The sequence below is a fragment of the Leopardus geoffroyi genome, chromosome D1 (genome assembly GCF_018350155.1).
Source record: "Leopardus geoffroyi isolate Oge1 chromosome D1, O.geoffroyi_Oge1_pat1.0, whole genome shotgun sequence".
NCBI classification, from domain to species: Eukaryota; Metazoa; Chordata; class Mammalia; order Carnivora; family Felidae; genus Leopardus; species Leopardus geoffroyi.
In genome coordinates, this window is record NC_059329.1 from 10,155,757 (window position 1) to 10,170,299 (window position 14,543).

The 14,543-nt window shown below is 40.3% G+C and overlaps 1 protein-coding gene across 2 annotated transcripts in view; it reads left to right on the forward strand.

Moving 5' to 3' along the window:
* BCO2 (beta-carotene oxygenase 2) overlaps positions 1 to 13,822 on the forward strand; it is a 109,571-nt gene extending 95,749 nt beyond the window's left edge. For both annotated transcript variants that reach the window (XM_045482795.1, XM_045482794.1), the window contains 4 exons: positions 9,983 to 10,120; positions 10,689 to 10,871; positions 11,684 to 11,794; positions 13,554 to 13,822. In XM_045482795.1, coding sequence (XP_045338751.1) covers positions 9,983 to 10,120; positions 10,689 to 10,871; positions 11,684 to 11,794; positions 13,554 to 13,667 — 546 coding nt within the window. In that variant the 3' untranslated portion in view covers positions 13,668 to 13,822. The remainder of the gene's footprint in view (positions 1 to 9,982; positions 10,121 to 10,688; positions 10,872 to 11,683; positions 11,795 to 13,553) is intronic.
* The last annotated feature ends 721 nt before the right edge of the window (positions 13,823 to 14,543 follow it).

Sequence of the window (14,543 nt, forward strand, 5' to 3'; positions counted from 1 at the left end):
CCACCCAGGGGCCCCAATAGATTCTTTTTTAAAGATAATTTTTCTCACTTAGGAAAGTTCCCTTTTACTTCTAGTTTACTAAGAACTTTTTAAATTTTTTTTTTTTCAACGTTTATTTATTTTTGGGACAGAGAGAGACAGAGCATGAACGGGGGAGGGGCAGAGAGAGAGGGAGACACAGAATCGGAAACAGGCTCCAGGCTCTGAGCCATCAGCCCAGAGCCCGACGCGGGGCTCGAACTCACGGACCGCGAGATCGTGACCTGGCTGAAGTCGGACGCTTAACCGACTGCGCCACCCAGGCGCCCCTACTAAGAACTTTAATTATGGATGGATGTTGAATTTTATCAAGTGTTTTTTCAATAGTTTTGAGATAATCATCTGACTTATCCTTTATGTCATCAGTGTGGTAAAGTACATTGATTGATTGAAGAAATGTTTGTAATAACAGCTATTTATTGATTTTTGAATGTGAAGCTTTCCCTTCTATTCCTGAATCAAATCCCAATTGGTTGCTGTGTATTTTTCTTTAAATATTGTTGGACTTACTTTGCTAATATTTTGTTTAGGATTTTGTTGCATGTATTTTATGAATAAAATTGGCCTATAATTTTTCTTTCTTATAATATCCTTGTTAAGTTTTGGTATTAAGGTTTTGCTGATCTCATACAGTGAGTTGGAAATTGTTCTCTTTTCTCTACATGAGAATGTATAAGATTGGCATTATTTCTTAAACGTTTGGAATAATTCAAGAAGTAAGCCATCTGGGCCTGTATATTTCCTTATACTTAGATCTTAAATTATGAATTGTATTTTAATAATACAATATTATTCTGATTTTCTATTTTTTATTGTGTCAGATTTGGTAAATTGATTTTTTTTAGAAATTTATGTCATCTAAAATTTCAAATTTATTTATCTGATGTCATTTGTGATATCATTCTATGATTTAAAAAAATGTACCTATGGTTAATTGATGCCACCTGTTTAAAAAAATTTTTTTTTTCAACGTTTATTCATTTTTGGGACAGAGAGAGACAGAGCATGAACGGGGGAGGGGCAGAGAGAGAGGGAGACACAGAATCGGAAACAGGCTCCAGGCTCTGAGCCGTCAGCCCAGAACCTGATGCGGGGCTCGAACTCACGGACCGCGAGATCGTGACCTGGCTGAAGTCGGACGCTTAACCGACTGCGCCACCCAGGCGCCCCGATGCCACCTGTTTTTATCCCTATATGGTAACCTTTCCTTTCTTTTTTGTGCATTTGCTTAGGCTTGCCAGGGTCTTACAGATTTAATGAAGCTTTTCAAAAACAACTATCTTTCTGGCTTGGTTGATCCTCTTTAATGTGTGTGTATTTTCCATTTCATCAGTTTCTGTTCTTATTTTTATTATTTCCTTTCCTTCTTTCTTCATACAACACCCAGGGCTCGTCACAAGTGCCCTACTTAATCTCCACCACCCATTTAGTCCATCCCCTGCCCACTTCCCCTCCAGCAACATCTCACTTTGTTCTCTGTAGTTAAGAGTCTGTTTTATGGCTTGCCTCTCTCTTTGTTTCTTCCCCCCATGTTCATTTGTTTTGTTTCTTAAATTCCACATGTGAGTGAAATCATACGGTCTTTCTCTGGCCCTTTCTTTTTCCTTTGTGCCTAATATGACCTCTTTGTAACTAAGGATGTGGTTAGTTTGTTATTTTTCATCCTTTTGCCCACCACATATATCTTTGTGATGATAAACGTCACTCTAGCAGAGTTTTAGCTGCATCCCACAAATTTTTATATGTTTTATTTTTATTACTTCTCAGTTAACGAATTCTCTCTCATTGAGATTTGTTTTTGAAATGTGTTTTTTTTTTTTAATTTTTTTTTTTCAACGTTTATTTATTTTTTTGGGGACAGAGAGAGACAGAGCATGAACGGGGGAGGGGCAGAGAGAGAGGGAGACACAGAATCGGAAACAGGCTCCAGGCTCTGAGCCATCAGCCCAGAGCCTGATGCGGGGCTCGAACTCCCGGACCGCGAGATCGTGACCTGGCTGAAGTCGGACGCTTAACCGACTGCGCCACCCAGGCGCCCCTGAAATGTGTTTTTAAAATTTCAAATATATAGAAATTTTTCTACCATTGATTTCCAGCTTAATTTTACTGTATGATATTGAGATTTGCTTTGTGGTCCAGCGTTAGATCATTTTTTAAGTGCTTCATATGTATTTAAAATAATGTATATTCTGAATTTTGAATGTAGTGTTTTACATATGTCAATTAGGTCATATTTGTTTATACTATCCAAATCGTATCTGTTTTTATTGATCTCTATTACATGACATTATGATATTACATGAGAGGCATATTAAAATCTCTTACTTGGAATACAGATTTTTCTGTTTCTTTTTATAGTTATGTTAATTTAATTTAATTTTTTATTTTTTTAAAGTAAACTCTGCCCTCAATGTGGGGCTCAAACTCATGACCACAAGATCAAGAGTCACATGCTTTTATCAACTAAGCCAGACTGGTGCTCCTATAGTTATGTTAATTTTTAGTTTATATATTTTGGTGCTCTGTTATTATGTACATACAAATTTAGAATTGTTTTACCTTGATGATTTTATTGAACATTTATTTGTGAGTAATGTTTTTTGCCTTAAAGTCTACTTTTTTGTTTAATGTTTGCATGCTGTAACTTTTCCATTCTTACACTTTTAATCTTTATGAATGTGTACCTTGTAAGTAGCATATATTTTAAAAATCCATTATGCTAATTCTTGACTTTTAATTGAGCATTTAGTTGGAACAGTCGCCAATATATTGAAGTTTAAAAATACCATCTTGGGGCTCCAGGGTGGCTCAGTTGGTTGAGTGTCCGACTTTGGCTCAGGTTGTGATCTCGTGATATGTGGGTTTGAGCCCTTCATCAGGCTCTGTGCTGACAGCACGGAGCCTGGAGCCTGCTTGGGATTCTGTGTCTCCCTCTCTCTGACTCTCCTCCACTCATGCTCTGTTTCTCTCTATCTCTCAAAAATGAATAAATGTTAAAAAAATTTTTTTTAATAAAAAAAAATCCCATCTTACTGTTTACTTCCTATTTGTGTCATTGTTTCTTTCTCTCTCTCCTTTCTTGCCTTCCCTGGATTGGTTGAGTGTATTTTATTATTTGATTTCCATCTCCCCTCCCCAAACCTCCTTCCATCTCCTGCCCATTAGCATGGTAATTAGATATTTTTTTAGTGGTTATTTTATTTTACTTCTTTTTTCTTTTTTTAAAAATTTTTTTAATGTTCATTTATTTTTGAGAGAGAAAGAGAGAGAGAGACAGAGCATGAGCAGGGGAGGAGCAGAGAGAGAGGGAGACACAGAATCCGAAACAGGCTCCAGGCTCTAAGCTGTCAGCACAGAGCCAGACGCGGGGCTCGAACTCACAAACTGTGAGATCATGACCTGAGCTGAAGCTGGACGCCCAATTGACTGAGCCATCCAGGCGCCCCAACTTATTTTTTTTTAAGTTTATTTATTTTTGAGAGAGAGAGAGAGAGAGAGGGAGAGGGAGAGGGAAAGACAGAGCATGAGTGGGGGAGGGGCAGAGTGAGGGAGACACAGAATCTGAAGCAGGCTCCAGGCTCTGAGCTGTCAGCACAGAACCTGACACAGGCCTCGAACCCACGAACCGTGAGGTCATGACCTTAGCTGAAGTCAGAAGCTTAACCAACTGAGCCCCCCATGCGTCCCTGGTGGTTATTTTAGAGATTATAATATGCAGCCTTGATTTAACACAATATATTATAAATTGGTTCTTTAATTCCTTGCAGACACTGCAAGAACTCTGGAACACATTAACTCTATTTACTCTTCTCCTGATTTATACACTACTGTTGTTGTATATTTTAATTTTCTTTCTATATTAAACCCTATAAGACATTATTATTATTGCTTTATGTAATCATAGTTCTCCATACTCCCCATGTACCCACATCTGTACCTTTCAATTGCTTTTAATTCCTCCCAGTCTGAGGCTTCCATGTGGAATCACTTTCTTTCTAACAGAAGAGTATCTTTTGGTATTTCCTTTAGTTCAGATATGCTGGTGATGAAATCTGTTTTTGCTTCTCAGAAAAATGTCTTTATTTTACCTTCTTTCTTGAAGAATGTTTTCATTAGATAAAGAGTTCTAGGTTGTTATTTTTTTTAATACTTTAAAGATGTTTGGTTGTATTCTGATTTCTGTTGAGAAATCAGTAGTCAATCTAAGCCTTGCGCCTTTGAAGTTGCTATTTTTTCCTCTCCTCTGATTTAAAAGAAAACTTTTTTTTTTTTTAATTTTTTTTTTCAACGTTTATTTATTTTTGGGACAGAGAGAGACAGAGCATGAACGGGGGAGGGGCAGAGAGAGAGGGAGACACAGAATCGGAAACAGGCTCCAGGCTCTGAGCCATCAGCCCAGAGCCTGACGCGGGGCTCGAAGTCACGGACCGCGAGATCGTGACCTGGCTGAAGTCGGACGCTTAACCGACTGCGCCACCCAGGCGCCCCAAGAAAACTTTTTTAAATGCTTTTATTTTAGAGAGGTTGAGAGAGAGAGAGAGAGAGAGAGAGAGAGAGAGAGAGAGGGAGGGAGACAGTGAGCAAGGAAGGGGCAGAGAGAGAGGGAGGCAGAGGACCTGAAGGGAAGCCGTGACAGCAGAGAGCCAGTGTGGGGCTCAAACTCATGAACTGTGAGATCATGACCTGAGCTGAAGTTGGATGCTTAACCGACTGAGCCACGCAGGCACCCCATCTCTGACTGATTTTAAAATCTTCTCTTTGATTTTCTGTAGTTAGTCCTAGGATAGCTCTCAGTATGGTTTTCTTTTTATTTATTTTACTTTGGTGTTTTTTAGGGATAACTGAATCTATGGTTTGATGTCTTTCATTAGTTTTGAAAAATGTCACCTATTTCTTCAAATATTGCATCTGGTAAATCCTTTCTCTCCCTTCTCTCTGGGATTGAAGTACATGTGTGTTACTCCTTTTCACTTTATCTGTTACTCATGTTCTATTTAGTATTTACCATTCTTGTGTCTCTCTAATAAGCATCTTGTTTTGGATATTTTCTTCTTACCTTACAGTTAATTTTTTCTTCAACAGTGTCTATTCTGCTGTTAAACCTTGCCACTAAGTTCTTAAACTCATTGCATTTTTCAGTACTTGAATTTTAATTTGGTTCTCTTTTATAATTTCTAGTTCTCTGCTACAATTCTCAGTTTAAAAGAATTTCCTCCACCATATTCAGAAACTTAGAGTCTGGTAGCTTCTATTATCTGGATCCCTTGTGGCTCTGGTTCTATTGTTATCTTGTTTTGTTTTTTTTAAACATGCTCTTGTCTTCTGTACTGGCTAATATTTATTGTATACAGAATATTGTGTTTGAAAAATTGTAGAGATATTTTGAGACCCAGGCTGATACTATGTTCCTCCAGAGAAAATTTTATTTACTTTTGGCTGATTGCTTGGGTACATGATCAATTCCAGATATTCTTTTTATTTTTTTTTTATTTTTTTTTTTACATTGATTTATTTTTGAGAAACAGAGTGAGACAAAGCGTGAGCGGGGGAGGGGCAGAGAGAGAAGGAGACACAGAATCTGAAGCAGGCTCCAGGCTCTGAGCAAGCAAGCGGTCAGCACAGAGCCTGATGCGCGGCTCGAACTCACAAACTGTGAGATCATGACCTGAGCTGAAGTCGGACGCTCAACTGACTGAGCCACCCAGGCGCCCCAATTCCAGATATTCTTAATCTAGTTCTAGGGCTTGGGATATTTTGAAGCAGGGTACAGTTCCTGGAAGAGCTGGACTACTTCTTTTCATTCTCACTCCTAGGTGCTGAATGAAGGGGTTTTGATCCAAAGAGCTGGGGGTCTATCAGGGCTTCTCCTTTTTGGCCGTCCTGGAACTCCAGCTTTTATCCCTTTAATTCCTTGAAAATATCAAAATCTATTCACTGGGGTCAAGTGTTAGGGGAGTTGGTGTAGCCATATATTTATAAAAAGGTAGCATGAAGGATCCTTGTGGTGATTTTATATCTTGAGTGTGGTGGTGATCACATGAATTTACACATGAGAAAACTGCATGGAACTAAATACACAGACAGACACACACACACACACACACACACACACAGGTGCATGTTAGCTGGTGAAATCTGAAAAAAGTTGGTGGATTATATCAGTGTAAATTTTCCAGTTGTGATATTGTACTGCAGTTACGCAAGACGCTGTCATTGGTGAAACTGGATGAAGGATACATATGATCTCTCTGTATTATTTTGTTTTTTATGTGATAAAATATACATAACATAAAACTTACATTTTAACCGTCTTTAGGTATTCAGTTCAGTAGCATTAAGTACATGAACAGTGTTGTGCAACCATAATCACCGCCCATTTCCACACTTTTTATCATTCCAAGTGGAAACTCTACCCATTAAATAACAGGTCCCTATTATCCTCTCTCTCCAGCCTTTGGTAGCCTCTATTCTGCTTTCTGTTTCTATGCATTTGCCTATTCTAGGTACCTCATATAAGTGGAATCAGACAAGATTTATTTTTTTGTGTTTGGCTTATTTTATTTAGCATAACCTTTTTGAGGGTCATTCTTGTTGTAACATGTATCAGAATCTCATTCCTGTTAAAGGTTAAATATCCTTGTATGTCTGTACTGCATTTCGTTTATCTGTTCATTTGTTGGGGAACATTTGGGTTGTTTTCACCTTTTGGCTATTGTGAATAGTGCTGTTATGAACATTGGCACACAAGTATACATTTGAGTCCCTGTTTTAAATTCTTTTTCTATATAACTAGAAATAGAATTGCCGGATCCTATGATAATTGTATCACTAACTGAAGAACCGCCAGAATGTTTTCTACAACAGCTGCACCATTTAACATTCCCACCGGCGATGCACAGGGGTCCGATTCCTTCACCTTTTCAAAGCACTTTTATTTTCTTGTTTTGATTTTTTTTTTATAGTAACCACCCTAGTGGGTATGAAGTAATATCTCATTGTAATTTTGATTTGCATTTCCCTAATGACTAATGAATGATGCTGAGCATCTTTTCCTGTACTTATTGGCCATTTGTATATTTTTGGCAAAATGTTATTCTAGTTTTTTGCCCATTTTTTAATCAATTGTTTATTTTTCTGTATTATTTCATGTGAATCTGCAGTGATCTCAAGATAAAAAAAAGTTTAATAAAAAGTTATTTTATTTTCTCAGCCTTTCAGCTGCCTTTTTCTGGAAGCAGTTGATATCCTTAGGGGACAAGTTGCCCCGCTGCCCCTGTATCTTGTTTACCTCTAGGTTTCCGTCTCCCTCCAAATCTCTGCCCTGTTGTTCGTCACTGCCTTTTTAGCTCACCAATGCCTTCAAACAGGTATTTTATTTTATTTTTATTTTGGGGGGGGGGATTATAAAGCATTTTTTAAATATAATTTATTGTCAAGTTAGCTAAAATACAGCGTATACAGTGTGCTTTTGGCTTCAGGAGTAGATTCCCATGATTCATCGCTTACGTACAACACCCAGTGCTCATCCCAACAAGTGCCCTCCTCAATGCCCATTACCCATTTTCCCCTCCGCATCAACCCTCCCATCAGCCCTCAGTTTGTTCTCTGTATTTAAAAGTCTCTTATGGTTTGCCTCCCTCTCTGTAACTTTTTTTTTTTTCCCTTCCTTTCCCCTATGGTCTTCTGTTAAGTTTCTTAAGTTCCACATATGAGTGAAAGCATGATATCTGTCTTTTTCTGACTGATTTATTTCACTTACCGTAATACCCTTCAGTTCCATCCATGTTGTTGCAAATGGCAAGGTTTCATTCTTTCTCATTGCCGAGTAGTATTCCATTGTATATATAAACCACATCTTCTTTTTTTTTTTTTTTTAATTTTTTTTTTCAACGTTTATTTTTATTTTTGGGACAGAGAGAGACAGAGCATGAACGGGGGAGGGGCAGAGAGAGAGGGAGACACAGAATCTGAAACAGGCTCCAGGATCTGAGCCATCAGCCCAGAGCCCGACGCGGGGCTCGAACTCACGGACCGCAAGATCGTGACCTGGCTGAAGTCGGACGCTTAACCGACTGCGCCACCCAGGCGCCCCAAACCACATCTTCTTTATCCATTTGTCAGTTGATGGACATTTGAGCTCTTTCCCTAATTTGGCTATTGTTGAAAGTGCTGCTATAAATATTGGGGTACATGCGCCCTATGAATCAGCACCCCTGTATCCTTTGCATAAATTCCTAGTAGTGCTGTTGCTGGGTCGTAGGGCAATTCTATTTTTAATTTTTTGAGGAACCTTCACACTCTTTTCCAGAGCAGCTGAACCAGTTTGCATTCCCATCAGCAGTGCAAGAGAGTTCCCATTTCTCTACATCCTCACCAACATCTGTTGTTTCCTGAGTTCAGACACCTATTTTAAGCATTTTGTCTAGCTTCTTTAAACTGTTTGCAGTGGGATAGTTGGTCCACTTTACCTAAGCCCCCATTATTGGAAGTGTCTTTTTGTTCAGCTATGGCTTTGCTGAAGGAAAAAAAATGTTTACATAAATTTAAAAGTAACTTAAAACATCTAACTCTTAAAAAAATCTAACTCTGTATGAAGCTTAAAAATAGCACTGAATCTTTTTTCAGTAAAAACATTTCTGTGTGAGATGGAGATAATGTGAATCCAGGTATATGAGGGGAAATAGCACGTTTTCTTCTCCATCTTACAGTAGTTTTTTTTTTTTTTTTTTTGCATTTGATTATTTATTTTTGAGAGAGAGAGAGAGAATCCCAAGAAGACCCTTTGTTGACAGGACAGAGCCCAACGCAGGGCTCAAATCCACGAATGGGGAGATCATGACCTGAGCCAAAACCAAGAGTCAGACCTTTAACCGACTGAACCACCCAGGTGCCCCTCTTACAGTATTTCAAGAAAGGAAAATATGCTTAAAGCACTCTTATTGTCAGAAAAAATATACTTATTTTGCTGGAGCCTCCTGCTTCAACATGATCTCTGCAAGGAGGTTGTGTTGGGGATCCTCACTCCTGGTTTGGTGATTCAGTAGGAGGGCTCACAGATCTCAGAAAAGTCAGCAAATGGAAAGGTGCATGGGATGAAGACTGGAGGAGACTGCCAGGGGCACCCTTCCAAGTCTTCTCCCAGTGGAGTCACCCAGGACACACCTGATTCCTCTAGCAACTTGTGACAACATGTATGGAATGTTGCATGCCAGGGAAGCTCCCCCAAATTGATCATCAAGAGTTTTTGTTGGGTATCAGCACATAGGCATATAGCCCCTACCCAACCTCAGTTAAGCAAAGCTCCGTATGCCCCGTATGCAGGGTAGCAAATGTTCATTATAAATTGCATTGTTTGCATAAACTGTCTGGGTAAAGTAGTGCAGTGTGGCTCAAGACCTCAGGAATGCGAACCCAGTCTTGTCAGACATAATATTCCCACAGCTCAGTTCTCAGGTGCCAGCTAAGGACCAGCCATGAAAATGGACCTTTCTTGAGAATGTGCCAGCTTTGAGCAACCCAGGCCTACTAAGGTAATGCTTTAATATGCAGAGGCCTATTCTGACCAGACATGAAAAAGGAAGCACCCCTGTTACTCTCTAGTCTCTCACCCTGCAGGATGTTTCTTAATGGCAGTTATCACTATCCAGACCTCATTTGTGTATTTGACACTAATCCAATAACATACATTTTAATTCTTATTATCATTCTTTTCCCGCTAGAGTGTGAGTTCCTTGAGGTCCAGAGACTCTGTTCACTGTTGCATCCCCAGTGTCTATAATAGTGCTTTGCCTAGAGGTACTCAACAGATGTTTGTGGAATAAATGAATGAATGAAAATGATCGTTTATGCAATTACTTAGGAATGTTTGACTGGATATAAATTATTGGGACATGCTGTTATCCTATGAATGACATTTTATCATCTCTTTCTTTTTCCTGAACAGGTCTATAATTCAGTAGGCAGATCTTTCCCTCGAAGGTTTGTTTTGCCCTTGCATGTCAGTTTGAATGACCCCGAGGGACAGAACCTCAGCCCGTTGTCCTATTCTTCAGCCAGTGCTGTGAAACAGGCTGATGGAAAGGTATGCTTTCAAAGGACACTAGACGAAGACTTTGAATTTTAATCGTGGTACTCTATTCATTGGCTGTTTCCCTCAATCTTTGTTGTCCAGTAAGTCTGATATCATTCAGCCTAGCAGGGTAAGGTCATGACAGTCGCTTGCGCAAGAGCTGCAGGATGCTGAGTGGGAGTGAGCGCTGTGTTTACCTATCCTTTTTGTGTTTTGAAACAGATATGTCAATCTTCTAATGGTTGTGGAACAGCTAAGTATTAGATTGGTATTGATCATCTCCACCTTCTGGAAAGCTTGTGCTTACCACAGCATGTCGTTGTGTAGCTATTAATATCTTAGCTTTGGTAGAATAAGAAGGTCACTGCCACCCTGTATGCCATTTGACAGCTTCGTCACAAAACCCGATGATCTTTCACGTATTCATACATGTGATGGAAAGAGGAATAATGGAAAAGATGACCTAGAGTCTCAGTTTCCAAGCCCTGTTGCAAACTCTTAGCCCCCTCACTGACCTATACTGCATAAAATAGGTGACAAAGTAAGCAATCACTGCAAATCCTTTTGGGATCTCTTTTAGATTTGGTGCTCCTATGAAAATCTACATCCTGAGGGTCTAGAGGATGAAGGAGGTATTGAATTTCCCCAGATCAACTATGGCCAATTCAGTGGCAGAAAGTATCGTTTCTTCTATGGCTGTGGCTTTCGGCATTTGGTGGGGGATTCTCTGATCAAGGTGGACGTGGCAAACAAAACACTGACGGTAATGAAAATCTTTTTCCCTTTCTGAACTCTTAAAAGACCACTTTTCCCCTTTTAAAGGGCACCCTTAAAAGACCGCTTTTTTGAATTAGTTTCTGTTTTGTTAAAGTAGCTCTTGAATTTCTTTTTCTTTTTTTAAAGGAAGGAGTGATTTTCTTTTAAGGTTTTTCTTTTTAATGTTTTATTTATTTATTTTGAGAGACAGAGAGAAAGAGAATGAGAGACAGAGTGAGTGAGAGTGCTTGCATGCGTTGGGGAGAGGTAGAGGGAGAATCCCAAGCAGGTGCCAAGCTGTCAGGGCAGAGCCCACTGCAGGGCTGGATCTCACCAACTGTGAGATCATGACCTGAGCTGAAATGAAGAGTCGGACGCTTAACCAAATGAGCCACCCAGGCACCCCTTGAGCTTCTTTAATATTTAAGCCGCTCAACCATTTACTTTTATTCAGTTTGAGAACCACAGAATCACCTAGGCTAGGGGTATATTCCCTCTGGGGAATCTTACATGAATCCCAAGCCCAGAAAAACAAGTCTCTGTTGGATGTTATTTTTAGAGAAATCATGGGGTTTAGGTTATTGGGACACATAGTTCAGGTCGATGGGAAATTATAACTGCATAGATTGTGTCTGATGATGATGGAGCCTGTAGCTGCAAGCCACCTGCCCCCCTCTATTCAGCTCAGTGAGCCTGGTTCTTTTACTGAATGGATAGTGTACTGACAGCCAGGTGCATGCTGGGAGTGAGAAAAGCTGTTGAAGGCTTCTTGCTCATAACTAGCCTTCTATCAAATACTTTTTGGGGGGGGTCTTACAGATTTGGAGAGAAGATGGCTTCTACCCCTCAGAACCTGTGTTTGTTCCTGCACCAGGAACCAGTGAAGAAGATGGTGGGGTTATTCTCTCTGTGGTGATCACCCCCAAGCAGGTAAATGTATCTCCCCATCACTATTCAGAAAGAGAAGTGGCACTGAGCCTTTTGAGGATTGTATTCAGTGATGCTGTCAGTAGTTTATTCTGATTCCAACACAGTACTTTCTCCCTTTTCTTCCTCTCCTCCTGCGTACATACCCTTTTATCACAATCGTGCTTTATTATTATTTTAAAGTTCTATTTATATAGTCATCATAATTTACATTTTGCATATTCATTTACAAAGAATTTTAACACACATCATCTTATTTACTCATCAGAAGAGCTTTGTTGAAACAGAGAGGGAGGCAAACCACAAGAGAATCTTAAATATAGAGAATAAACTGAGCGTTGCTGGAGGGGAGGTGGGTAGGGTACGGGTAAAATGGGTGATGAGCATTAAGGAGGGCACTTTTCAGGATGAGCACTGGGTATCATATGTAAGAGATGAATCCCGGGTTCTATTCCCGAAACCAAGACTACGCTGTATGTTAACTAACTTGAATTTAAATTAAAAAAAAAAGAAGAAGACCTTTTTTGCGTACCATTTTACACACATGGAATTTGTAAGTTAGATAAGTTGCAGGAGCTTGCGTCAGATCTCACAGTGGTAAAGCCAGTGTTTAAATCTCAGTCTTCTGACGTCTAGTCGGATGTTCATGCCACCATCTGTGCTGCCAGTTTCATTGCTCCAAAAGTGTAATGTGGTGAGCCCTAGTTCTCAACAATGTTGATGTCATAACTTCTTGTGTGAGGCAGTCTTATGGCAGATAGGTTCACTTTGAGTACAAGCTTTGATCAGTTATTAGTGGCTGCCTGGGGTGTAGGATTCTGAGACTTTTTAAGGGTTTGACGAGGAGAGTGCTGGGATCAGTTACTAACATCTGCCACAGGCTTCAGAGGACTTTGTCCTCATTTCATGTACTTGCCACTCCTGCAATTACACCAGGGCAAGTATCAGTCAGCCTTGTAATGCTGACAAAGTTATTTGTACAGTTCCGAAGTAACTGGAGGCATAGAACTTAGAAAATTTGGAAGAAAAAAATTTCTGTATCCCTTCGGAGATTAAAAAGGCCCAGGTAAAAAGATCCTTAAAGTCAGAGAGATTCTGTGAAAGTAATTGACATAAACAACCTAATTTCTTCACTCTGGGCCTGAACTTCTTCTGCCATAATTTCCTTTTCAGGCTGGTTCAGCAATTCCGCAAACATTCAGTGAATGGATAGCCAAGGCACTGTGCTAGGTGGTGAGGATAGATAGGAGGAAGATGCATAAGACATGATCAAAAGAATTTCTGGGGCGCCTGGGTGGCTCAGTTGGTTAAGCATCCGACTTCAACTCAGGTCATGATCTCACAGTTCGTGAGTTCAAGCCCCGCATCAGGCTGTGTGCTGACAGCTCAGAGCCTGGAGCCTGCTTCGAATTCTGTGTCTCCCTCTCTCTCCGCTCTTCCCCCGCTCATGCTCTGTGTCTCTCTTCTTCGAAAATAATTAAAACATTAAAAAATTAAAAAAGAGGGGCGCCTGGGTGGCGCAGTCGGTTGGGCGTCCGACTTCAGCCAGGTCACGATCTCGCGGTCCGTGAGTTCGAGCCCCGCGTCAGGCTCTGGGCTGATGGCTCAGAGCCTGGAGCCTGTTTCCGATTCTGTGTCTCCCTCTCTCTCTGCCCCTCCCCCGTTCATGCTCTGTCTCTCTCTGTCCCAAAAAATAAAATAAACGTTGAAAAAAAAAAATTAAAAAAGAAAAGAATTTCCAGTATTGTTTTTCCTTTTCTAGAATGAAAACAATTTTCTACTAGTCTTGGACGCCAAGAACTTTGAAGAACTGGGCCGAGCCGAAGTGCCCGTGCAAATGCCTTATGGGTTCCATGGCACCTTTGTCACCATCTGATGGAACAACTCACAAGGCCTAGAAACTAAGTTTACAATGAACATTCTCTGTACAAAAAAAGAGAGCAAAAAAGGCACCTTACCTTCCAAACTGTAGAGATCTGGTTGTAAAATTTCTATTAAAAAACAAATTCTTGGGGTGCCTGCGTGGCTCAATTGAGTGTCCGACTCTTTATTTTGCCTCTGTGCTGAGTGTGGAGGCTGCATGGGATTCTCTCCCCCCACAGCCCCTCCCCAGCTCTCTGTCTCTCTCAAAATAAATAAACTTTAAAAAAACAAAACAAAACAGAATTCTTGAGATAATCACGGTTTTATATTTTCTTAGGGCTCTTCCTTAAAAACGTGAAGTATTGATATAACCTTTTGAAGAGAGTTTTAAATTTATATTTACTAGATACATCTTTCTCTAGGTAATAAGACTACATGAAAGAAAAAGAGCTGGGTCATCACCACCATCAGACAGAGTGGTGACAGAGGTCCTTACACTTGGGAGAAAAAATACAAATAATCACAGATTGTAAAATACGAGTATAGCTCTAAAAAGCACCTTGTTTTTTTCCATCACAGCCTGCCTGTTAGCGTGGGCTCTAAGGAGCTTACAGAGGACAGGAAGCCAGCTACGTCATGCTTGGAGGCTTTCTTCCAAAGCACCTGTTTCTCCACTGTCCACAGACGCCACAGCAGTTGAGCCACCGACTGCCACCTTCCACCCCATCCCCAGCTCAGCCTTGGGAGGGTGTTGTTTTGAGGGACGTCACTAAGATCAGCCATTTCTTCTCATCTCCAGAAATTGAAGAGTGGGTAGTTCTTCATTTGGTTGGGCAACAGGTGGCACTAGAGGCCATCTAATCTCCATGCGTCTAAACCCTGATAGCCC